Below are 25,909 nucleotides of genomic sequence, written 5' to 3' on the forward strand. Positions count from 1 at the left end.
GGAAAATGCTCCTGTCAGTCCAGTTCTTTTTGTTGCGGCGAGGCTTCCATTCCGCCGCTTCGTGCACTGATTAGCTCGTCTGAGTGGGCTTGTGTATTGGCCCGTTTGCTTTTGGTGCCCTTTCTGTCTCTGCCTTGGCTCCCTTCTGGCATGGGGTTGGTTAGGGGCTGGTTTAGCACAGGGCTAAATCGCTGGCTTCGAAGGCAGGCCAGCAGCACGGTTCAATTCCCGTACTGGCCTCCCCGAACAGGCGCCGGAATGTGGCGACTAGGGGCCTTTCACAGTAACTTCATTGAAGCTTACTTGTGACAATAAGCGATTTTCATTTCATTTTCATTTCTTTCCCCCTTTTCTTTTCCCCCCATCTTTTCCTTTTCTTTTTTCCCCCCCCTTTCTTTTTTCTCCCCCTCTCCCTTCGAAAAAGACTCTTTTCAGGTAAGTTTGGTTTCTATTAATGATAAACGTGGAAAGAGAGAGGGAATTTTCTGTCCCTTTAACAGTTTCCTTTTCAAAGTCCCCCCCCCCCCACCCACCCCCAAAAAGAGGAAGTTCTTGTTTTCTTTTTCTCCTCCTCACTCACCCAGGGACCAGAGAGAGAGAGAGAGAGAGAAAGGCTTCTCGTCGGGCCGGGAGTCCCCCTTTGTTCTGCCGCTGCTTGCCTCGTGGTGGTTGCCGCCGGTGGGGGGTCGGATCTCGTTGCTGGCTCGGTCCCCGCTTTGGGTCGGGCCGCCGCTCCTCCTGCCCCGCGTTGTTTCCCCGTGCCCTGCTGCCGCGTGTGGGGGGGGGGGCTCGGTCGGGCCGACTCGCAGGCCCGCGCTCCGATGCGCTAGCTCCGTTCGGGGGGGGGGGGGGGGGCGCGACTCTCTCCGGCCGCTTCCAGGTCTCCGGCCCCGGCTCTTCTCGCACACCTTTCCTCCCCTGGGCCACAGCTTACCAGTCTGGTCCCTTGTGGCCTCTTCCCCTTCACCCTGGGGGGGCTCTCTCTTTGTCGCTCGCTCTGCTCCTGAGCGCTCAGGTCTCCGACTTTGCTCCATTTTGGAGTCCGGGTCGCTCCTCTTCTTCCGCACTCTCTTGCTGTGCAGTCGGGCAAGTTTGCGCACTTAGACGCAAGTTCTTCGCGGGGAACGGGACGCAACTGTGTTCCCCCCTCAGGAGCTCTTCTATCCCCGGCCGCACTCTTCCCCCCGCGGGAAGCCGAATCCCAAGAGCACTCTATCTTGGCCCACGCCCCGTCCTATCCTCGTAACCTACCCAACTTTTGGGACACTAAGGGACAATTTATCACGGCCAATCCACCTAACTTGTACATCTTGGACTATGAGAGGAAATCGGAGCACCAGGAGGAAACCCATGCCACCACGGGGAGAATGTACAAACTCCACACAGTTACCCAAGACTGGAATTGAACCGGGGACCCTGGTGCTATGAAGCAGCTGTGCTGACCACTGTGCCGCCCTTTGTATATTCTCTTGTCCTGTTAGTCCTCCCAAAATTTATTAACTCACTGTTTAGGGTTAAATTCTATTTTACGATCTAATCAGCCCGTCTATATAGTGCTGCATTCTAACGTTTTCCTTCTCACTATTTTTCACACCACCAATTTTGTGCCATATGTGAACTTACTTATCATACCTCCTACATTCACATCCAGATCATTGAGGTACATTACAAACAACAAGGGACTCGGCACCGATCCCTGCGGAATACCACTGGACACAGGCATCCAGTCACAAAGGTCATCTTCGACCATCATCCTCTGCCTCCTGCCGCCAATTTAGCTAATTTTGGATCCTAATAGCCCTGGCTCCCATGGGCTCTTACCTTCTTGGCCGGTCTCCCATGTGATACCTTGTCAAGAGTCTCACTTAAGTCCATGTAGACTACATCAATTGCACAATCTTTATCTATACACCAGGTCACCTCCTTGAAAAATTCAGATCAAATTGGTAGGACATGATCTCCTCCTGACCATCCTTGATTAATCCTTGCCTCCCAAATGGAGATTAATTCTGTCCATCAGAAATATTCCAATATTTTCTCTACCTACAGCGGCAATGGGTAGCACAGCTGCCTCACAGCGCCAGGGACCTGGCTTCAGTTCTGACCTTGGGTGACTGTCTGTGTGGAACATAGAGTAGAACATAGAACATACAGTGCAGAAGGAGGCCATTCGGCCCATCGGGTATGCACCAACCCACTTAAGCTCTCACTTCCACCCTGTCCCCACAATCCAATAACCCCTCCTAACCTTTTTGGCCACTAAGGGCAATTTATCATGGTCAATCCACTTAACCTTGGATTGTCCTTGGGCTGCGGGAGGCAACCGGAGCACCCGGAGGAAACCCACGCAGACACAGGGAGAAGGTGCAGACTCCGCACAGAAAGTGACCCAGGGGGGAATTGAACCTGGGACCCTGCCGCTGTGAAGCCACAGTGCTAGCCACTTATGCTACCGTGCTGCCCAAAATGTAGGAACAAACAGCGTCCCTGGGTGGTCTTGAACCACCAACCCTTCGGTTAACAGCCGAACGGGCTAACCAATTGCGCCACAGAGACTTGGATAAGTTTGCACGTTTGGAGTTTGCACGTTCTCCCTGTGTCTGTGTGGGTTTAATCCGGGTACCCCCGTTTCTTCCAAAGATGTGCAGGTTAGGTGGATCGGCCATGCTAAATTGCCACTTAGTGGCCAAGAGATGTGCAGATTAGGTTCCGGGGATAGGGCGGGGTGGCTTGAGAGTGGACCTAGGTAGAGCACGGTCGATTCAGACTCAACGGGCCGAACAAGCTCCTTCTGAACTGCAGGGATTCTGTGATTCCACTGAAGTTAGACTCACTGATCTGTAATTTCTTGGTTTTCCCCTACTTCCCTGATTTGTTATGCTCTAAGTGTAGCATAAGCGGCTTCCTTGTGGTGCACTTGACAAAGGAAGGTTGAGACGTGGAGATAACTTCAACATGTTTATTAAACTATTTACACTTCTATTACTCAGGTTCAACACTACTGCTAATCCTACTATAACTACCCAGGCTGACTAACCAGTTGCTGCAATCCACGTGGTGAGAGTGATATTGAATCAACCCTCTGTCTGTACTCACTGACTGTCTCCACTGGAAAGAGGCAGATCATGTGTGTGGTGTCCTTTATATATGGGTTGGTGTAATGCCCTCCTGTGGTCGTGTCACCTCTGTGTGTATCGTGAATGTCCATTGGTCGTGTCCTATCTAACTGATCTATTGGTTGAGTGTGTGTGATGTCTCTGGTGTGCCCTCTAGTGTCTAGCTAGCCTACATGTATTTACATAACCCCCCCCCCCCCCCCCGTGTACCCACAGTGATGCACATCACCACATTCCCTTCATGAATAATGGTACCTCAGTCGCTATCCTCCAATCCTGTGACCAGAGAAGCTTCGAAAATTGTCAAAGCCTCTGCAATCTCCTCCCACAACAGCCTGGGATACAGCACGGTAGCATTGTGGATAGCACAATTGCTTCACAGCTCCAAGATCCCGGGTTCGATTCCGGCTTGAGTCACTGTCTGTGCGGAGTCTGCACATCCTCCCCATGTGTGCGTGGGTTTCCTCCGGGTGCTCCGGTTTCCTCCCACACTCCAAAGATGTGCAGGTTAGGTGGATTGGCCATGATAAATTGCCCTTGTCCAAAATTGCCCTGAGTGTTGGGTGGGGTTATTGGGTTATGGGGATAGGGTGGGGGTCTTGACCTTGGGTAGGGTGCTCTTTCCAAGAGTCGGTGCAGACTCGATGGGCCGAATGGCCTCCTTCTGCACTGTAAATTCTATGTCTATGACATCTCATTTGGTCCTGGGGATTTAAACATGTCAACAACCGAAGGTGAGAATGAGGAAAGAAATGGAAAGGGGGAGAAAGGAAAGTGTTTTACTCACAGATGTTGGAGGCGGGAGGAAGTTTCAGTCTGGGTGGAGCTCAATCTTCACTCGGACAGAGGAGCAGCAGCTTTGCTGGGCAGACAGTGGAGGAAGCTCCCTGCAGCCACTGACACAAATTCCGGACTCTGATTGGCTGCAGCACCCCTGGTCCTCCAAGAGTTCGCATTGGCCAGGTTGTCTGATGTCGACAATTGGAGGCAGTTCCCAATCCCAGGGGTGGGAGGAACTCTGACCTGCGGTCGCACTGAGCTGTTATCCAATCCGCAGTGACGCGTTTCTGTGACCAGTGATATTGCTCCCAATGTGTGCTGGCAACGCCCCTTGACACATTGTGACGTCACAATAGAGTCCTTCCTGAATCAGCGAATAGGAACTTCTCTGCTCCGCGGTGACGTCTCCGAGTTCCAGTGTGCAGACCCGGCGCGCGGCACGGGATCCCCACCTCACCCCCGCCCTTTACTCCCCCTTCACCTCCTCGAGACAAGGTTTCCAGGCAACCGGCTTCGGACAGAGCGAGAAGGCGCTGGGTGCTCTCCCCTGGCCCGAGACTGCGCATGTCCAAGGGAAAGGGGAAGCTGCGCATGTGCGGGGTAGGGTTCAGTCTCTGACCTTCCTGCTGAGATATAGACCAATGGGAAGAGTTGCCGGACCGGAAGGACTCTGCTCCTCCAGCCAATCAGAGCGCGGGCTGTGTGTGCGTGTGAATGAAGATTGAGTTTCACTCAGACTGAACCTTCCTCCTGTCTCCAACCTCTGTGAGTAAAACACTTTCTTTTCTCCCCCTTTCCATTTATTTTCTCATTCTCACCTTCAATTGGTGACTTGTAGCAACTGAAGGGAAAGGAGGTGAATCCAGGGAGGGTGCAGACTCTGCAAATCTTGACCCAGGTCTCTCTCTCTCTCTTAAAGACATTGACATCCTTTGCTCCCTCAGCTTTTATTTGTCTGGCTAAAAGGATGGTCTCATCCCAATGTTCACATGAAAGGACTGGTTTCCCCAGGAGGTGGCTGACATTTAAAGGAACGGTGAATTAATATCGGAGATATGTCTAGTGGTGCAAAGTAGATCTGTTATTTATGGTTCACAAAAAGATGCATTGATTCTTCTTTACATTTTTGGAATAATGTTTGTCACTTGGTACCACAGAACTTGAGTATTGCTAAAAAGAGGGACTTGCTGTTGAATCTTTTCATCTGCTCTCATTGGGATAGATGCAAGAATACCAAATTTTAAAGGGAACAATATATTATGCTTCAGAAAATAGGTTCTGATTGGTTGGAAAGTCAGAATTGATTGGGTGATAGTTTGTTTGGTGAATGCAACAGGGAGGTATTGACCACCAACCTTTTGTGTATTGACAAAAGGTGCAAAATATCCAGCTAATTGTATTCCAGTTCTATGTATGATCATCTGGTCTCTGTTTCTTGAATGGGAAGTGGTGAGGATTGTCCTGTTGATGAGAATGAACCAGCACCTTCTGGAGAATTGGGAGGTTGTTTATTAAATACAGCAGAGTAAGAATGGAGGAAGAGTTTGAGACACAGAAATTTATTTTGGGGGTACGAGTGAGGAAAGAATGTTCTGTTTCTGTTCTGAATCTCTATTTTGTACCGGCAGTGATGAATTTTGTGAACTTCTTTTACAGGATATTAAAAGAGTGGTATTCAAGAACAGAAATCTCAAACCCGACGTCATGGCAAGATATGACAGAATCTCTTGATTTATTGGGACCGGAACATTATCGACTTTGGAATCTTCATGAAAAGTTGATTGTTTGTCCTACCTGGTTAAAAGTATTATAATCATCAGCGTGACTGAAAAAGATCTGAGACTCACAGACTCCCGAGTAAGAGTGATCCAGAGCACTGACTATACACTGAGTTTTAACTATTTACACAACCTGAAAAACATTGTACCAGTCACAGCGGGAGAGACCGTACACGTGTTCTGTGTGTGCATGGTGCTTCAATAGATCATCAAAGCTGGAGAGATACGAGGACACTCGCACTATGGAGAAACCCTGGAAATGTGAGGACTGTGGGAAGGGATTCAAAAACCCATCGCAGTTGGAAATTCATCGACGCAGTCACACTGGGGAGAGACCATTCACCTGCCCTGTGTGTGGGAAGGGATTCACTCAGTCATCCCACCTGCATACGCACCAGAGAATTCACACCGGGGAGAGGGCGTTCACCTGCTCACAGTGTGGAAACAGATTCACTCGGTTATCCCACCTGCATACCCACCAGCGAGTTCACACTGGGGAGAGGCCATTCACCTGCTCCGTGTGTGGGAAGGGATTCAGTCAGTTATCCAACATGCTGAGACACCAAGGCAGTCATAACAGTGAGAAACTCTTGAAATGCTCTGACAGTGTAGGTGGCTCTGTCGACCTGATGTTCCATCAGCGCATTAACACTGAGGAGGAGAGACCATTCAGCTGTTCTCAGTGTGCGAAGAAGTTTAAAATGTCATCCGACCTGCTGGTCCACCAGCGAATTCACACTGGGGAGAGGCCATTCACCTGCTCTCAGTGTGGGAAGGGATTCACTAAGTTATCCAACCTGCTGGTCCACCAGCGTGTTCACACTGAAGAGAAGCCATTCATGTGCTCTGTGTGTGGGAAGGGATTCAGACATTCATCTACCCTGCGGACACACCAGCAAGTTCACAATGGGGCGAAGCCTTTCACCTGCTCAGAGTGTGGGAAGAGATTCACTCATTTATCCAAATTGCAGACACATCAGCGAGTTCACACTGGGGAGAGGCCGTTCACCTGCTCTGACTGTGAGAAGAGATTCACTCTATTACGGAACCTGCGGAAGCACCAGCGACGTCACAAGTCTTCACAGGGGTTGGATTCTGCTGTTATTGCTGCCGTTAATGACAGCCAGACTGAACCATGTTCATTCTGACAGTTGGTGAAGTGGGAGATTCCGAGGGTTTCTTTCTGTTGAACTGTCCCATATCACCACTTTGCTCCCAGCCTCAAAGAGCGTCCGTCTCCTTTCGGCATTTTAAGCATGCCATTCAATTTCTTTTCATGTTCAATCCAAAAAGTATCATATTCCTGTTTGGAGCAAATGGGATCTTGGGCTTCAGGAATAGAAGGATTGAGAACAAAAGCAGGGAAGTTATGCTGAACCTTTCTAAAGCTCTGGTTAGGCCACAACTAGAGCATTGAGTCTCGGTCTGAGTCACCACACTTGAGGGAGGATGTGCGGCTCCTCGAGAGGTTGGAGAGGCGATTTACCACAATGGTTCCAGGGTTGAGGGATTGAAACCACAAGGTTCGGTTGGAGAAGCTGGGGTTGTTCACCTTAGAGCAAAGGAGGTCGAGGGAAGATTTGATAAAGGTGGACAAGATGTTTAGATAAAGTAGATAAAGAAAAGCTGTTCCCTTTAGCTGATGGGACAAGGATGAGGGGGACACAGATTTCGGATTTTGTACAGTTTTGCAAACCGTTTTGGTTCCGTTATCTGAGGAATGATTTACTGGCATCAGAAGAATTCCAGAGAAGGTTCACGGGAATGGAGTGATTTTCTGATCAGGAGAGGTTGCGGAGGTTGGGCCTGTACTCGTTGGAGTTTAGAAGAATGAGAAGCGACCTTATTTAGACATATAGGATTCTCGGGGGGCTTGACAGGATAGATGCTGAGAGGATGTTTCGTCTTGTGGGAGAGTCTAGGTCCAGAGGCTATAATCCTAGAGTAAGAGGCTGCCCATGGGCAGCACAATCGTTAGCACTGCTGCCTCATGGCACCGAGGTCCCAGATTCGAACCCAGCTCTGGGTCACTGTCCATGTGGAGTTTGCACATTCTCCCTGTTTTTGCGTGGGTTTCACCCCCACAATCCAAAAATGTGCAGGGTAGGTGGATTGGCCACGCTAAATTGCCCCTTAATTGGAGAAAATGAATTGTGTACTCTAAATTAATTTTTTTTTTTTAAAAGAGGTCACCCATTTCAGACAGAGATGAGGAGGAATTTATTCTTTCAGAGGCTAGAGAATCTGTGGAATTCTTTACCACAAGAGAGCTGTAGAGGCTGGGTCGCGAAATATATTCAAGGCGGGGATAGACAGATTATTAATCAGTAAGGGAAGCAAGGGTTATGGGGATAAGGCAGGAGACTGGAGTTGAGGTCACATCAGATCAGCAATGATCTTATGAATGGCAGAGCAGACTGAATGGGCCGAATGGCCTACTTCTGCTCCTATGCCTTATGGTCTAGTGTACTCGAGCTATATCTAAATCATAGCCTGGAATCAATGGGCTGAATGGCCTCCTTCCCTGCCCTAATTACTCGGTGATATAAAGAGAATAATTTCAGCTGCTCCATTCTCTCCAACTCACTGAAGTCCCTCATCCCCGGTGCCATTCTCGTAAATCTCCTCCGCACCCTCTCTGACAACTTCACATCTTTCCTGAAGTGTGGGGCCCACATCTAGGGCTCCATTCCAGAGGGATAGAATTGAAAAGCAGGGAGATTATATTCAACTTGTTTGGAAACAGGGTTAGACTACACTGGGAGCACTGTCAATGTTTGTCATCTCCATTTAGAAAAAGGAAATAGAGGCACGGGAGATGGTGCAACAAAGATTCACAAGAATAATACCAGAACTGAGAGCATTTCACCCTTGGGAAAGGCTGGGGCTGTTTTTCTCCAGAAAAGAGAAGACTGAAGGGTGACCTGATGGAAGTGTTTAAAATGATGAAGCGTTTCAATAATCCAATAGGGATTTCATGAGAAACCTCTTTACCCAGCGAGTGGTGAGAATGTGGAACTCGCTACCACAGCGAGTGGTTGACGTGAACAGCATGAATACGTTGAAGGGGAAGCGAGATACATACATGAGGGAGAAAGGAATAGAAGGAGATGCTGATGGGGGAGATGAAGAGGGGTGGGTGGAGGCTCATGTGGAGCATCAATACTGACAGAGACCAATTGTGTTGATGAGCTCTGAGGCTCAAAGAGCATCAGACTAATGAAGATTTTGACCAATGAAGGAAGGAGTTGTTGACACAAAAATAAGCCATTTTGAACTTGCTGTCTCCAAAAGAGAATCCAAAATGTTTATGTCTGGGAAATGAACTGAAAAATGAATCTCCAAAGCTTCAAGGGGGGAACTATAAACATGGAAGAAAATAAAGTTCAAAATGTGAACTCTGAACAGACTGTTTTCAAAACTGAACTTGAAAACTCACATCTGAGCAGCAACGAGGACTCTCGTCTCGCAGAAGGACGTTTGGACGATAATTATTGGAAGAAGAAAACTTTCAGAAAACACAGCAAGCAGTAATGTTTTCCACCTTCAGTGGACTGTGATTCCTGGACATGGAATTCAGCAGTGTGCTGTTAGCAAGATAGACTTGTGAAGGGGACAATGGAGGGATTATTATGTCTATTGCAGATTATCAGATATTTAAACACAGGAAAACATCGGATCAGGAGCAGGATTAGGCCAATCGGCCCTTCGAGCCTGCTCCACCATTCAATAAGATCATGGCTGTAGTTAAGATGTACAGCACATTGGCGCAGTGGTTAGCACTGCTGCCTCACTGTGCCGAGGACCCGGGTTCGATCCCAGCCACGGGTCACTGTCCATGTGGAGTTTGCACATTCTCCCTGTGTCTGCGTGAGTCTCACCCCCACAACCCAAAGATGTGCAGAGTAGGTGGATTGGCCACGCTAAATTGCCCCTTAATTGGAAAAAAAAAAGATGTACAGCACATTGTAAGTTGTAACATTCTAATTAGGATATTATGAGGGTGATACCTTTTCATTTCTTCCTTTGGGAGGATGTTGTGAATATCAAGTTTAATAATCAATGTTTATTTTGGGAATGGGACTTTTAAAAATGTAAAATAAATGGAAAACCTGTGTTGCGAATCTCACCGTCAGGAAACCTGTGTTGTGAAACACCCTCAGGGAATTTGCAATCACAAGGGCCTAAGATGTCAAAGCTGGAAGGGTAAGCGCTGTAAAAGGGCAGCTGGGCTCTTTTAGCTGGAGACCGGGAGACATCGGGTCTGATAATTGTTGTCCTGTAATTGTTCCAGAGGTGAATTCTTCATGCAGACCTCAGGGTCGAAAGGTTTGGTTTTGAAGCTAAAAGCTGATTAATTGAAACATTTGTTGTACAGCCCAATGAGTCTGTGTTACATGGGGACAGGTGATTCAGGGTGGAGCCTTGGTTGGAATTCTCAATGTTTCTCACAGAAAGCAGGCAGTCTGCAGTTAGCTTGGAAGCAGTCAGCTTTGTGGGGGCAGGAGCTGTGAGCCAGCTGTGGGAGCAGGAGCTGTGAGCCAGCTGTGGGAGCAGGAGCTGTGAGCCAGCTGTGGGAGCAGGAGCTGTGAGCCAGCTGTGGGAGCAGGAGCTGTGAACCAGCTGTGGGAGCAGGAGCTATGAACCAGCTGGGGGGGAGCAGGAGCTGTGAACCAGCTGGGGGGGAGCAGGAGCTGTGAACCAGCTGGGGGGGAGCAGGAGCTGTGAACCAGCTGGGGGGAGCAGGAGCTGTGAATCAGCTGGGGGGAGCAGGAGCTGTGAACCAGCTGGGGGGAGCAGGAGCTGTGAACCAGCTGGGGGGAGCAGGAGCTGTGAACCAGCTGTGGGACGAGAAGCCGAGAGGGCCATGAGGAACCAGGGATGTTTAAATCCCTCAGCAAGAAGGCAGTGAAGCTCACGCTTGGGACAGAGGAGTCCACAGTTTTGAGGTTAACGGAAAGTTGAAGAATGATTTAGATGAAAACTAATGGAAGGACCCCCATAAAATCTTGGAGCTTGGAGAATAGCTGGAATATGGAGGAGAATTAAAGTGAATTCTGGAGAGCTTTGTCATACCTTTGGAATGGTCCCAGGAACAGAAGTGAATGAATCTTTTAAGATATTGTTAAGTATAAGCGAGCTATTGTTGGGAAGTTAACGAGTAGAACTTAGTTTATAGCGCAAGTCATTCTAAACTACAGTGTCAAGTTTGTAGAGCTGTTTTTAAATTTTCTTTTGTTTTATATAAACAGCAAAATTTGTTTTTTCAAAAACATGGAATCTTGTGACAAAATTTGTTCTGTTAATCACTAAGTGTTCAAATTTTACACTTTAATGGTCCTGACATGGATCGTAACAATACGCACAAATAATATTTCAAAACACATCGAGGAAGAAAAGAAAACAAGATTTTCCTTATTTTAAGCAAAGCATGACATAACACCCCTCTTCAATGCCTCAATCTGCTAATAAAGAACACCGTATAATTAAAGTCACCAGAGTCCCTTTGAAGGGCAGAGCTGACTGGTGGTGATTTAACCTGAGGATCGTCACACCTCAGGCAAGGGTGAGAAAACAGGGAGTCACGGGAACAGGGTACAGAGGCGCCGAAGAGAAATGAAAATGAAAATCGCTTATTGTCACAAGTAGGCTTCAATGAACTTACTGTGAAAAGCCCCTAGTCGCTACATTCCGGCGCCTGTTCGGGGAGGCTGTTACGGGAATTGAACCGTGCTGCTGGCCTGCCTTGGTCTGCTTTCAAAGCCAGCGATTTAGCCCTGTGCTAAACAGCCCCAAATGAAACCATTTGGGTCCAGAACATTGTGAACATCCTTTTAGTCTGGTTGTCTTTGATCCTCAAGTCACTTTCTGTTCTTTTTTTAACTATGTTTTGTTTCATTAATAAACTTTTATCAGTAAAAATATTAGATTTTTCTGGACTTTTCATGATGAGATTGATGCACTTTAGGGGAAAGTGGGTGCGAGGGGTTGACAGGCTCTTGAACAGAAAGTGAGTCCCTGTAAGGTAATTGGCAAAGGAGCCAGAGGGGAAGATGAGATTTTATTTTATTTTTTGACACAGCAAGTTGTTCTGATCTGCCTGAATGCAGATTCTATAGTATCCTTCCAAAGGGTAAATACTTGAATGGGGGAAGAATTTGCAGGGTTGTGGAGAAAGAGCAGAGCAGTTGGATGAATCAGAGACCGTTCAAAGAGATAGCAGGGTATGATGGGAATTCCAGACATTATTGACATCACCGTACATATTGACATAGACATAAAACATACAGTGCACAAGGAGACCATTCGGTCCATCGAGTCTGCACCGACCCACATAAGCCCTCACTTCCACCCTATCCCCGTAACCCAATAACCCCATCTAACCTTTTTGGCACTAAGGGCAATTTATCATGGCCAATCCACCTAACCTGCACGTCTTTGGACTGTGGGAGGAAACCGGAGCACCCGGAGGAAACCCACGCAGACACTGGGAGAACGTGCAGACTCCGCACAGACAGTGACCCAGCGGGGAATCGAACCTGGGACCCTGGCGCTGTGAAGCCACAGTGCTAACCACTTGTGCTACCCTGCCGCCCCACACACTATTGCAGACACATTTATTTATCTGTGATCACAGAATCACCACACAGGAGCCCATTCGGCCCATCGTGCTGGCTCTTTGAAAGAGCTACTCAGTTAGTCCCATTATCCTGCCCTTTCCCCATGAATCCTGCAAACTAGTCCCCTTCCAGTATTTATCCAACTCCCTTTGTTGAATCTGCTTCCACCAGCCTTTCAGGCAGTGCATTCCGGATCACAACCCCTCACTGTGTAAAGATTCATCTTCCTCATTTCCCCTCTGGCTTTTATATCAAACACCTTAACTCTGTATCCTCTGGTTAACAACCCTTTTGTCAGTGGAAACAGTTTCTCTTTATTTATTTGATATCAACCATTCATGATCTTGTATAAACTCAAATAATAGATCCTGAACAATCCCATTTCACTGAAACGATGGAGGTTGAGGGGCGATCTGAGAGAGGTTTATATTATGTGTCATGGATAGAGTGGATAGTCAGATGCTTTTTCCCAGGGTGGAAAAGTCAATGACTAGGGGACATAGGTTTAAGGTGCGAGGGGGAAGGTTTAGAGGAGATGTGAGAGGCAAGTTTTTGTACACCGGGTGGTGAGTGCCTGGAATGTGCTGCCGGGGAGGGTGATGGAAGCAGTATGATAGTGACGTTTAAGAAGCATCTTGACAAATATATGAATAGGATGGGAATAGAGGGATACAGACCCCAGAAATGCAGAAGTTTTTCGTTTCGATAGACATCACGATCGGTGCTTGCTTGGAGGAACAAAGGGCCTGTTCCTGTGCTGTACTATTCTTTGTTCCTGTTCTGCTCCATGGAACAATTTACATCAATGGTTAAATCCAATAAAATTAACCCAGTAATAAGAATGAGCAATTGTCTGATGACAACAGATCTGATTCGAGATGAGGTAATGTTAATTCAGGGGGTAAAATTGGGTTTCAAGAACCATCTTGGGCTCTGCAAGTTGGACTCCAGTCGTGGAGATACTGAGTGTCCCTGGGGCAGGATTTTGGGAAATCGCTGTTGGTTCAGGAACCAGAAGGAAGATTCCCACTTCTACCTGGGCTGGTCAGCCAATTCAGCTGGTGAAATTCACTCGTGTCTTTCATCAATATACCATCTAAAAAAATTGATATATTGATATATTTTTTAAAATTTGGAGTACCTAATACTTTTGTTTATCCAATTAAGGGGCAATTTGGTGTGACCAATCCACCTACCTGCGCATCTTTTGGGTTGTGGGAGTGACACACGCTGGAGAATGTGCAAATTCCACGCGGAGAGTGACCCGGGGCTGGGTCGAACCCAGGTCCTCGGCACTGTGAGGCAGCAGTGCGAACCACTGCCCCACCCCTAAATAAATATTGATATTATTTGCTATTTTAGTGTACTTTATGGGACAATTTGGAATTACATAACTACAACTAAATTGAACTGAATCTAGTGATTCGAAACAAACCTGTTGGACTTTAACCTGGTGTAAGACTTCTTACAGTGTTGACTAAAACTACAGACAGATCAAAAATAAATTCAGAAAAAACTGGAAAAACACAGCAGGTCTGGCCAGCATCTGCGGAGAGAGAAACAGAGATAACGTTTCATGTCCAATGTAACTCTACTTCAGAACTAAAGAGGGAGAAATGAGGGAGACATTGTGAACATCCTTTTACTCTGGTTGTCTTTGATCATCAAGCCATCTTCTGATTTTTTTAACCATGTTCTGTTTCATTAATAAACTTTTATCAGTAAAAGTGTTTGATTTTTCTGGACTTTTCATGATTAGATTGATGCACTTTAGGGACAGTGGGTGAGAGGGTTGACAGGCTCTTTAACAGAAAGTGAGTCCCTCTGAGGTAATTGGCAAAGGAGCCAGAGGGAGAGATAAGATTTTATTTTATTTTTTGACACAGCGAGTTGTTCTGAACTACCTGAAAGCAAATTCAATAGTACCTTTCCAAAGGATAAATATTATACAATTACAATAGATTATAGAATATAATTAAATTTTCTTGTTGTACAGATCACCTCACTCGAGTGCTGCAGAAAGTAAATAAAGATCAAGAATAATGAGACAAGGGTGAAGATGACTCACAAGTTGAACTGGCATTTTATCCCCATCAGAATTAATGAATGAAATAAATAACACATAACCTCGGTACACTTGACAAGAAACAAATCCAAAATCCGAAAGAAACTCTCCGATCCTCCCACTTCACTAAGTGTCAGAATGAACATGGTAATAGTAATAATCTTTATTGTCACAAGTAGGCTTACATTAACACTGCAATTAAGTGACTGTGAAAAGCCCCTAGTCACCACATTCCGCCGCCTGTTCGGGTACTCAGGGAGAATTCAGAATGTCCAAATTAGCTAACAGCATGTCTTTCGGGAATTGTGGGAGGAAACCGGAGCACCCAGAGGAAACTCACACAGACACCAGCAGACTCCACACAGACAGTGACTCAAGCTGGGAATGGAACCTGGGACCCTGGCGCTGTGAAGCAACAGTGCTGACCACTGTGCCACCATGCTGCCCCAGGTTCAGTTCTGGATGTGATTAACAGCAGCAGTAACAACAGAATCCAATCCCTGTATTGACTCATGAACCCTCTGAGTAAAGAAATGTCTCCTCCGAGACTGTTCCGAAGTGGCTTCCCCCTTATTTTGAAATTGTGTCCCCTGGTTCTAGACTCCCCAACCAGGGGAAACATCTCACCTGCACCTACCCTGTCTATTCCTTTAAGTATTTTGTAGATTTCAATGAGATCCCCTCTCATTCTTCAAAATTCTGAAGAGACCCAGTCCCCAATCTCTCTTCATAGGACAGCCCCGCCATCCCACGAACAAGTCTGGTGAACCTTCATTGCCCTCCCTCTGTGGCAATAATATCTTTCCTAAGGTAAGGGCAGTAAAACTGCACACAGTACTCCAGCTGGGGCCTAACTAAGGTTCTAAACAATGGGTATATTCTGGCCAATCTCACAACTTTGCTTCCAGTGGGCTGATGCTCTTTGAGCCTGGGAGAGCACATTTCCACTGAGTGAGGTGATCTGTACAAGAACCCAGGGGGAAGGGAGTATTCCTTTTTCTCACAGGTTTATAGGGTGTATTCAAGAATCAACTTTTTTGGGTGAGCCGTGAGGTATTGGTTAGGTGGGGGGGGGGGGGGGGGGGGGGAGGGGGCAGAGTATGCAGGGAAAGTAATCTCGGATCATGCGGCCCACTGGCTGGAGATTCAGCTTAGATTGGGACGGGAGCAGAGGCCGGGGTGGAGGCTCGATTCGGGGCTGTTGGCAGAGAGAGGGTTTTGAGACAAAGTGCGGGCTGTGATTAAAGATTATGTAGAATTGAACCAAAACAGGGAGGTGTCGGTGGCCATTTTTTGGGAAGTGCTAACAGCGGTGGTCCACGGAGAGATTATCGTGTACAAGGGAAAGGAAGGAGGAATATGAATGGTTAATGAACGAAATAGTGGAGGTAGATAGGGAGTACGCGAGGGCACCCACCACGGATTGGCAAGGAAGAAAAAGGGGCTGGTTTAGCACACTGGGCTAAATCGCTGGCTTTTAAAGCAGACCAAAGCAGGCCAGCAGCACGGTTCAATTCCCGTACCAGCCTCCCCGAACAGGCGCCGGAATATGGCGACTAGGGGCTTTTCACAGTAACTTCATTGAAGCCTACTTGTGACAATAAGCGATTTTCATTTCATTTTCATTTCAAAAGTTGCAGGAGCAATTAGATAGGGTGACGAAGGGGAGGACAGCAGGACAGCTGCATGGGGCCAGGGAGAGGCAGTATGAACACAGGGAGAAGGCGAGTTGAATGTTAGAGCATCAGTTACGAGGACGGGCTGCGACCAAGGAAATATTGAAGATACTGCCTGGGGCAGGGGATGTGGTGTCAGAGCCGGGAAAGATAAACAAAGCATTCAGGGATTATTATAAGGAGCTGTACAGGGCGACCCGGGGGGTGAAGAGGGGGATATGGAACGTTTTTTAGACGAACTGGAGTTTCCACAGTTGGAGGATGAGAAGAGGCAGGTGCTAGAGGAGCCCTTGGGGCTGAGGGAGATAGAGGACAGTATAAAGGATATGAAGTTCGGGTGGCCCGGTGACCCGACGGAATTTTATAAGGAGTTTGCGACGGACCTGGCACCACATCTCCTGGGGGAGTTTAATGAGGTGCTGGAAAAGGGGGAGCTGCCGGAGACGATGATGCAGGCAACGATCACGTTAATACCAAAGAAGGGGAAGGACCCATTGGAATGTGGGTCGTATAGGCCCCTATTGCTGTTAAATACGGATGTGAAAGTACTCGCTACGTTGGTGACGGGAAGGATGGAAGGTAGTGTCCTGGGGGTGTTCGCGGAGGCCCAAGCAGGCTTCGTAAAGGGCTGGCCGAGTTCTAGTAATATAAGGAGCCTGTTAAATGTGGTCATGATCCGTCGAGAGTCCAAGTACTGGAGGTAGTGGTGTTCACGTACGTGGAAAAGGCATTTGACCGGATGGAGCGGCGGTACCTGATTGAGGTCCTGGGAAGGTTCGGGTTTGGGCCGAAGTTTGTGGCATAGATGAACTGGTTATACGTGGCAACGGTGGCGAGTGTACGGACCAATGAGCCAACCTAGGGGGGTTGCCATTTAAGGTAGCCAGAGACAGGTTTAAATACCTGGGGATTCAGGTAGCGAGGGAATGGACGATGCTACACAAATGGAATCTAACAAAGCTGGTGGAGGAGATCAAGGAGGATCTGAAGAGGTGGGACACACTGCACTTGACTCTGGCAGGGAGGGTCCAACTGGTGAAGATGAACATTCTGCCGAGGTTCCTGTTCATATTCTTTGTACCGAAGGCCTTCTTTCGAAAACTAATTATCTCAGACTTTGTATGGGCAGAGAAGGTGCCAAGGGTTAAGAGGGCCCTGTTACAGAGACAGAGGCAGAAGGGAGGGATGGCATTGCCGAACCTGCTACATTATTACTCGGCGGCGAATGCGGAGAAGGTGAGGTGGTGGTGGGAAGGAGAGGGGGCAGAATGGGTTAGGATGGAGGACGAATTCTGTAGGGAGTCATGCTTGAGGGTTATGGTGACAGCGGCATTGCCAATGTCGCCAAGGAAACACTCGGAGAGCCCTGTTATGTAGTCCATGGTGTAGATCTGGCACCAGCTGAGGAGGCACGTTAGGATAATGGGGATGTTGGTGTAGGCGCTGTTGTACTAAAACCACGGTTTCGAACCGGGGAGGATCGACGGTATGTATAGGAAGTGGAGAGAAGTGGGACTGGTTAGGATGAGGGATCTGTATCTGGGCGAGGGGTTTGCCAGTATAGAGGAACTGAAGGAGAGGGTAGAGCTCCCGCGAGGAAGTGAGTTTAGGTACCTGCAGGTAAGGGGCTTCGCACGGAAGATTTGGAATGAGTTCCCCAGGTTACCGAGGTTCACCCTGTAATGTTCCTTGATTGGGTTGAACCTTGATATTGTAGTGTGAATAAAGAACATTAGACTTTGTTTCATAATCAAAGTTATTTATTACTAACACTACACTAACAACTTACCAAAATGTCTAAGATTAATACAGTTGGAAATAATGGTTGAACATTAACTTACATTAAGATATTACAGAGCTATTCTAATATGCGACTACTACAAACATCTTGCTAACACCTTCTCCTGGAACACATGGGGCTGGATTCTCTGCAGCTCCATGCCAAAATTGCGTTCGGCGCGGGGCATAGAATCCATTTTCACGCCGAAATCGGGCCTGGTGCCAGTCCGGCGATTCTCCGGGACCCGAGAATCCACGTTTTCGCGAAGTACGCCGCGCGGCTGGGGGCCCATTGACAGAGGCCCGCCCAGCGATCCTCCACTCCCGACCGCCGAGTTCCCGACGGCGTGGCACTAACCATCTATTGCCAGTTGGGATGCTGGTGTGACGGCTGCGGACTCAGTCCGTGGCTACCCAGGCGGGGGGGATCGGACACCGGGGGGGCGGGGCCTTACAGGCATGCGGGGAGTGCTTGTGCACGGTTAGATGCACGGCGCTCAGCCGATCGGGGGTGTCTAACTTTTGCGTCTGGTTCTGATGTTTCTGGCCTTGGCCTCTTTGATTTCCCGGTGAAGAATTTTCTTGGAGTGGCGGTCAGCAACGTCAACGGGGGTGGTGGCCTGGCTGGGTGACTTATACTAAAAATAATCTTTATTGTCACAAGTCGGCTTACATTAACACTGCAATGAAGTTACTGTGAAAAAACCCTCGTCGCCACATTCCGGCGCCTGTTCGGGTACACAGAGGGAGAATTCAGAATGTCCAAATTACCAAATAGCACGTCTTTCAGGACTTGTGGGAGGAAACCGGAGCACCCGGAGGAAACCCACGCAGACACAGGGAGAACATGCAGACTCCGCAAAGACAGTGACTCAGCGGGGAATCGAATCTGGGGCCCTGGCGCTGTGAAACAACAGTGCTAACCACTGTGCCATTATATGACTCTCTTCGGCTGGAAAATATCAAATACGAATTAAGGGGTCCAGTGGAGGGCTTTGGGATGTTTGTGGCCGCGTTTGAGAAGTTGTCGTCACTTTGGGGGGGGGTGCAAAAAAGGGAAAAATTTGTACAAACTGCATAGTTGGGTGTTGGGGAATTCGCTCCCTGAATTGTTTATGTTTGGCAACATATAGATTTACAGGGGCTGGTTTAGCACAGTGGGCTAAACAGCTGGCTTGTAATGCAGAACAAGGCCAGCAGCACGGTTCAATTCCCGTACCGGCTCCCCGAACAGGCGCCAGAATGTGGCGACTGGGGGCTTTTCACAGTAACTTCATTGAAGCATACTTGTGACAATAAGTGATTGTTATTATTTGGAATAAAATACATTAAAAAAAAAACATCTCGGCGCAGTAATTCGCTCGCTGCCAGCAGTCTGTCCAGTAGGGTGTGTCCGGTAGCTGGGGAAACATTGCCGTCTCCTTGCGGAGGAAGTGCCTCGGTTGTAGGTATCGGAGCTCGTTTCCTTTGGGAGTTGGAACTTTTCCCCGCTGCTCTACCATGCACGTACAGGTCCCTTCCTGTCAGCAACCCTTCGTCCTGTGTCAACGTTTTGAAGGCAACGTCAATTTTCCGCGGGATGCATTTATAGTTTCTGCAGATGGGAGCTGCAGCGGACAATGCACCGAGATTGAAAGGGTGCCTGGGCTTGTTCCAGGTCCTCAGCATGACCACTAGCACTGGGTTTCTTGAGTATTTGGCTGGGGGGGGGGGGGCGCGGGGAGTGGTGCTGTGGCCAGTGCTCGAGGGGATGTCCCTCTGCAGGAGGTCTTCTTCACCTGTACCCATTCCGCCTCTGTCTCCCTCACCCACCCCCACACTCTTTCTGCATTCGCAGCCCAGTAGTAGAGGAGGAGGTTCAGCGGTGCCAAGCACCCCGCCCCCCCCGCCCATACTCCTCCTTCTTTGTAGCATGCTTTCGCGGATTCTGGGTCTTTTTCCCGCCCACACAAACGGCATCACTAATTTATCTACTTTGGTGAAGAAGGTCTTGAGAATGAAGATCGGGAGGGTTCCGAATAGGAAGAGGAATCGTGGCAGCACGTTCATTTTTCTTGTCTGCACCCTCCCCGCCTGGGAGAGCGGAAGCGAGTCCCACCTCCGCAGGTCTCTCTTTGCCTCCCCTATTAGGCTCAACAGGTTCCGCTTATGGAACCGCGTCCAGTCGTGGGCTATCTTGATCCACAGGTATCAGAACTTGGTCTGGGCCATTTTGAACGGCAGAGGCTCCAGCTCCGGTTCCCCTCTTGGGGTTCAGGGGGAAGATTTTGCTCAGGTTGAGTTTGTAACCTGAGAAAGCTCCGAAGTCCCTTACAAGTTCCGTTATCCTTCCCATACTGTCTAGGGGGTTTTGAGATGTAGAGAAGCAGGTCATCCGTGTAAAGTGAGACTCTGTGCTCTCTATTTCCCCTTTGACTGGCTCTCCACCCTTTTGCCGACCTGAGAGTGATAGCCAATGGCTCGATTGCCAGGACAAATAGCAGTGGGGACAATGGTCATCCCTGCCTCATGCCTCTGTGCAGCCGGAAATATTCAGTGGTGGTGGCGTTTTGTCTATATGCTCGCCATGGGGCTGCTGTATAGTAGTTTCACCCACGAGGTGAACCCAGGCCCAAACCCAAACAATTCCACCACCACCATGAGGTTCCTCCATTGGACTCTGTTGAAGGCCGTCTCTGCTCCAGGGAGAGGATCACTTCTGGTGTCTCCTCCCCAGGTGGAGTCAAAATCACGGGCAGCAGGCCTCTGCTGTTAGCTGTCTGTCCTTGACAAGCTGAGTCTGATCTTCCGCGATTACATCTGGCACGCAACTCTCCAGTCGCCTCGCAAGAGCCTTCGCCGGGACTTTGGCATCAGTATCAGAAGTGAAATCGGTCTGTAGGACCCGCACCCCATTGGGTCTTTTTTGTAAATTCAAGAGTACCCAATTTTTTTAAATTAAGGGGCAATTTAGCGTGGCCAATTGACCTACCCTGCACACCTTGGGGTGTGGCGGTGAGACCCACGCAGACACGGGGAGAATGTGCAAATTCCATACGGACAGTGACCCGGGGCCAGGATCGAACCCGGGTCCTTGGCGCCATGAGGCAGCAGGGCTAACCCACTGTGCCACCGTGCTGCCCAATTCTCAGGCTCTGTCAATCGGACTTATTCCCCTGGTCTCTCCACTTTCCCCTCAAACACTTACTGGGTCTTCACCAACTTTGCTACCTCGGATTCGAGCGAGGCAATCCGCTCGTCTTGGTCAGTGGCCGATTTCTCGAGGTCCCACACTGTCGCTTCCTGGGTCTCCAGTCTCTGCTCTGTCAGTTGCTTCCTTTACGGGGAAATTTGCGGTTTCTATTGCCATCTTAGTGGCCGACATAAGGTCCCCTTTTATTGAGTCTCTGGCTCTATCGAGAGAAGATCCATCAACTGCTTCATCCATGGGTGGTCTGGTGTTGGTGACCCTGTTGGGTCTGTCATGTTCCAATCTGGTTTGGCCCTCCTTTCCCCATGTTCTGAGGTTTTGGTTCTTCTTTCCCCATGTTCTGGGGTTTTGGTTCTTCTTTACTGACTCTTGCTGTTGTTGCGGCTCTGTAGCTAGTTTGAGGGCATTTCGGTCAGCTGGGCATTGGTTGGGGGGTTTTGAGGTATTTTTGTGCCTTTTGATGGGTTAAAAGGGCCTTGTGAGAAGTTCCCAAGAGAGAGACACCTTTTGTGCGGTCGCTCAGCTCATGGCCGCCACCAGAGGTGAACACCCAGATAAATAAAACAAAGGAATCATATTATTGCCTCTCTTCATGGCAACGTGGCATGATTTGAGGGATTCCAAACAGAAATGCGAATTAAATATCTTCTAACATACAAACGCCATTACACTCTGCGCAGGTCAAAGAGACACAGCCTGAGTGAGTAAGACACATCCAGAGTGGGAATTTGAAACTTGGTAATTTGGTGCAGTGAGGTAATTCGGTGCAGAGTGGGAGAAGGTGCTTTTTCCCTACTGTTTTGTCTTCTCTCTTTCTTCAGGCCTAGTTTCGGGAGCTGTTCGGAGGAGGAGGAGCAGTCTCTGTGAGTATAAAAACCTAACGGTAACTTCCTGTTTTCCACTTATTTTTTCAAAAGTGACGTCAGCGGGAAGCTGTGATCTGATTGATTGATAGCAAATCTGCCCCAAATTATTTTTAAAACACAGCTAAACTCGTAAACTTAAATTAAACTAATTAATTAATTAGAGATGGCTGGTCAGGTGATGTGCTTGAGCTGCTTGATGTGGGAGCTGGCAGATCCCATTGCGAGCTGCAGCGACCACATCTGCAGTAAGTGTTGGCTGCTTGAAGAGCTCCGGCTCAGAGTTGATGAGCTGGAGTCTGAGCATCAAACAATGAGGCACATCCGGGAGGGGGAGACTTACCTGGACACTGTGTTTCAGAAGGCAGTCACACCTGTCAGAGTAAGTAGTTTAAATCCTGCCAGTGGCCAGGGACAGCAGGGTGTGACTGCAAGTCAGGCAGGTAAAGGGAACCAGCAGTCAGGAACTCAGGAGCCTCAGCCCTTAACCCTGTCCAACAGGTACGAGGCACTTGCTCCCTGTGTGGATGGCGAACAGGGCTGCAGGAAGAATGAGTCAGCTGACCAAGGCACCATGGTTCAGCAGGCCATTCAAGGGGAGGGAGTAAATAGGCAAGTTGTAGTTGTAGGGGATTCTATTATCAGGGGGATAGATAGTATCCTTTGTGAGCAGGATAAAGAGTCCTGCATGGTATGTTGCCTGCCCGGTGCTAGGGTGCGGGACATCTCTGACCGGCTTGAAAGGATACTGGAGAGGGAGGGGGAGGATCCAGTTGTTGTGGTCCATGTCGGTACCAACAACATAGGCAAGTCTAGGAAAGAGGACCTGTTTAGAGATTATAAAGAGCTAGGATTCAAATTAAAAAACAGGTCCTCAAGGGTCATAATCTCCGGATTACTGCCCGAGCCACGTGCAAATTGGCATAGGGAGGCAAGAATAAGGGAAGTTAACACGTGGCTGAAAGAGTGGTGTGGGAAAGAGGGGTTCCTTTTCATGGCACACTGGCATCAGTTTTGGGACAGGGGGGACCTATATCGTTGGGATGGTCTCCACCTGAACCGAGCTGGGACCAGTGTCCTGGCGAAAAGAGTAAATAGGGTGGTCAATAGGACTTTAAACTAGAGATTGGGGGGAAGGGAAAGTCAGGGAACCAAGAGGTGAAGTAATCAGTGGGAAGCGTAGCTGCTTAGGAATACAAAAAAGCACGAAAAGACAAAACTCAGGAGAGGTTACGATAGTCCCCATCTCACAAAATATGACACAATGTATGGAAAGGCTCAGTAAACCAAGGTCCACCACACGAAGAAAACAAGAAGGGACGGTCAATAGAGAATTAAAGGTGCTATATTTAAATGCACGCAGTGTACGGAACAAGGTAGATGAGCTTGTGGCCCAGATTGTGACTGGCAGGTATGATGTGGTAGGCATCACAGAGACGTGGTTGCAGGGGGTTCAGGACTGGCATTTAAACATCCAGGGATTCACAACCTATCGAAAAGACAGAGGTGGGCAGAGGAGGCGGGGTTGCCTTGTTAATTAGGAATGAAATTAAATCAATAGCACTAAACGACATAGGGTCTGGTGATGTGGAGTCTGTGTGGGTAGAGTTGAGGAACCACAAAGACAAAAAAAACAAAATGGGAGTTATGTACAGGCCTCCTAACAGTGGTCAGGACCAGGGGCACAAAATGCACCACAAAATAGAAAGGGCATGTCAGAAAGGCAAGGTCACAGTGATCATGGGGAACTTCAATATGCAGTGGACTGGGTAAATAATGTTGCCAGTGGACCCAAAGAAAGGGAATTCATTGAATGTTTACAGGAGGGCTTTTTGGAACAGCTTGTGATGGAGCCCACGAGGGAACTGGCCATTCTGGACTTAGTGTTATGTAATGAGCCAGACTTGATAAAAGATCTTAAAGTAAGGGAACACTTAGGAGGCAGTGATCATAATATGGTAGAATTCAGTCTGCAATTTGAAAGAAAGAAGGTAGAATCAGATGTAAAGGTGTTACAGTTAAATAAAGGTAACTACAGGGGCATGAGGGAGGAACTGACGAAAATTGACTGGGAACAGAGACTAGTGGGAAAGACAGTAGAACAGCAATGGCAGGAGTTTCTGGGAGTAATTGAGGACACAGTACAGAGGTTCATCCCAAAGAAAAGAAATGTTATCAGAGGGGGGATTAGGCAGCCATGGCTGACAAAGGAAGTTAGGGAATGCATCAAAGCAAAAGAGAAAGCCTATAATGTGGCAAAGAGTAGTGGGAAGTCAGAAGATTGGGAAGGCTACAAAAACAAACAGAGGATAACAAAGAGAGAAATAAGGAAAGAGAGGATCAAATATGAAGGCAGGCTAGCCAGTAACATTAGGAATGATAGTAAAAGTTTCTTTAAATACATTAAAAAACGGGAGACAAAAGTAGACATTGGGCCGCTCCAAAATGACGCTGGTAATCTAATGATGGGAGACAAGGAAATAGCTGAGGAACTAAAACGAGTACTTTGCGTCAGTCTTCACAGTAGAAGGCATGAATAATATCCCAACAATTCAGGAGAGTCAGGGGGCAGAGTTGAATATGGTAGCCATCACAAAGGAGAAAGTGCTAGAGAAACTAAGAGGTCTAAAAATTGATAAATCACCACGCCCAGATGGACTACATCCAAGAGTTCTAAAGGAGATAGCTGAAGAAATAGTGGAGGTGTTAGTTATGATCTTTCAAAAGTCACTGGAGTCCAGGAAAGTCCCAGAGGATTGGAAAATCGCTGTTGTAACCCCCCTGTTCAAGAAGGGAACAAGAAAAAAGATGGAAAATTATAGGCCAATTAGCCTAACCTCGGTTGTTGGCAAGATTCTAGAATCCATCGTTAAGGATGAGATTTCTAAATTCTTGGAAGTGCAGGGTCGGATTAGGACAAGTCAGCATGGATTTAGTATGGGGAGGTCGTGCCTGACAAACCTGTTAGAGTTCTTTGAAGAGATAACAAATAGGTTAGACCAAGGAGAGCTAATGGATGTTATCTATCTTGACTTCCAAAACGCCTTTGATAAGGTGCCTCACGGGAGACTGCTGAGTAAAATAAGGGCCCATGGTATTCGATGCAAGGTACTAACATGGATTGACGATTGGCTGTCAAGCAGAAGGCAGAGAGTTGGGATAAAAGGTTCTTTTTCGGAATGGCAACCGGTGACGAGTGGTGTCCCGCAGGGTTCAGTGTTGGGGCCACAGCTGTTCTCTTTATATATTAACGATCTAGATCAGGGGGCATTCTGGCTAAGTTTGCCGATGATACAAAGATAGGTGGAGGGGCAGGTAGTATTGAGGAGGTGGGGAGGCTGCAGAAAGATTTAGACAGTTTAGGAGAGTGGTCCAAGAAATGGCTGATGAAATTCAACGTGGGCAAGTGCGAGGTCTTGCTCTTTGGAAAAAAGAATAGAGGCATGGACTATTTTCTAAACGGTGACAAAATTCATAATGCTGAAGTGCAAAGGGACTTGGGAGTCCTAATCCAAGATTCTCTAAAGGTAAACTTGCAGGTTGAGTCCGTAATTCAGAAAGCAAATGCAATGTTGTCATTTATCTCAAGAGGCTTGGAATATAAAAACAGGGATGTACTTCTGAAGCTTTATAAAAGCACTAGTTAGGCCCCATTTAGAATACTGTGAGCAATTTTGGGCCCCACACCTCAGAAACGACATACTGGCACTGGAGCTGGTCCAGCAGAGATTCACACGGATGATCCCAGGAATGGTAGGCCTAACGTACGATGAATGTCTGAGGATCCTGGGATTATATTCATTGGAGTTTAGGAGGTTGAGGGGAGATCTAATAGAAACTTACAAGATAATGAATGGCTTAGATAGGGTGGACGTGAGGAAGTTGTTTCCATTAGCAGGGGAGACTAGGACCCGGGGGCACAGCCTTAGAATAAAAGGGAGTCACTTTAGAACAGAGATGAGGAGAAATTTCTTCAGCCAGAGAGTGGTGGGTCTGTGGAATTCATTGCCACAGAGGGCGGTGGAGGCCGGGACGTTGAGTA

The 25,909-nt window shown here is 48.0% G+C and overlaps 2 protein-coding genes and 1 non-coding gene across 3 annotated transcripts in view; 1 reads left to right on the forward strand and 2 right to left on the reverse strand.

The window, feature by feature from the left end:
- LOC140422491 (uncharacterized) overlaps nt 1–25,909 on the reverse strand; it is a 91,363-nt gene that overhangs the window by 62,359 nt on the left and 3,095 nt on the right. The gene's annotated exons all lie outside the window — the stretch shown is intronic.
- On the reverse strand, nt 2,483–2,556 carry trnan-guu (transfer RNA asparagine (anticodon GUU)). Its single transcript has one exon. It is a non-coding gene; the product is annotated as a tRNA-Asn (tRNA).
- The window catches only part of LOC140422490 (uncharacterized), a 29,559-nt gene continuing 7,491 nt past the window's right edge, over nt 3,842–25,909 (forward strand). Inside the window, exons 1-2 of the mRNA XM_072507513.1 lie at nt 3,842–4,661; nt 5,553–6,694. Of these exons, the coding sequence (XP_072363614.1) occupies nt 5,917–6,694 (778 nt within the window). The 5' untranslated portion in view covers nt 3,842–4,661; nt 5,553–5,916. The remainder of the gene's footprint in view (nt 4,662–5,552; nt 6,695–25,909) is intronic.

The sequence above is a fragment of the Scyliorhinus torazame genome, chromosome 5, assembly GCF_047496885.1.
Source record: "Scyliorhinus torazame isolate Kashiwa2021f chromosome 5, sScyTor2.1, whole genome shotgun sequence".
Lineage (NCBI taxonomy): Eukaryota > Metazoa > Chordata > Chondrichthyes > Carcharhiniformes > Scyliorhinidae > Scyliorhinus > Scyliorhinus torazame.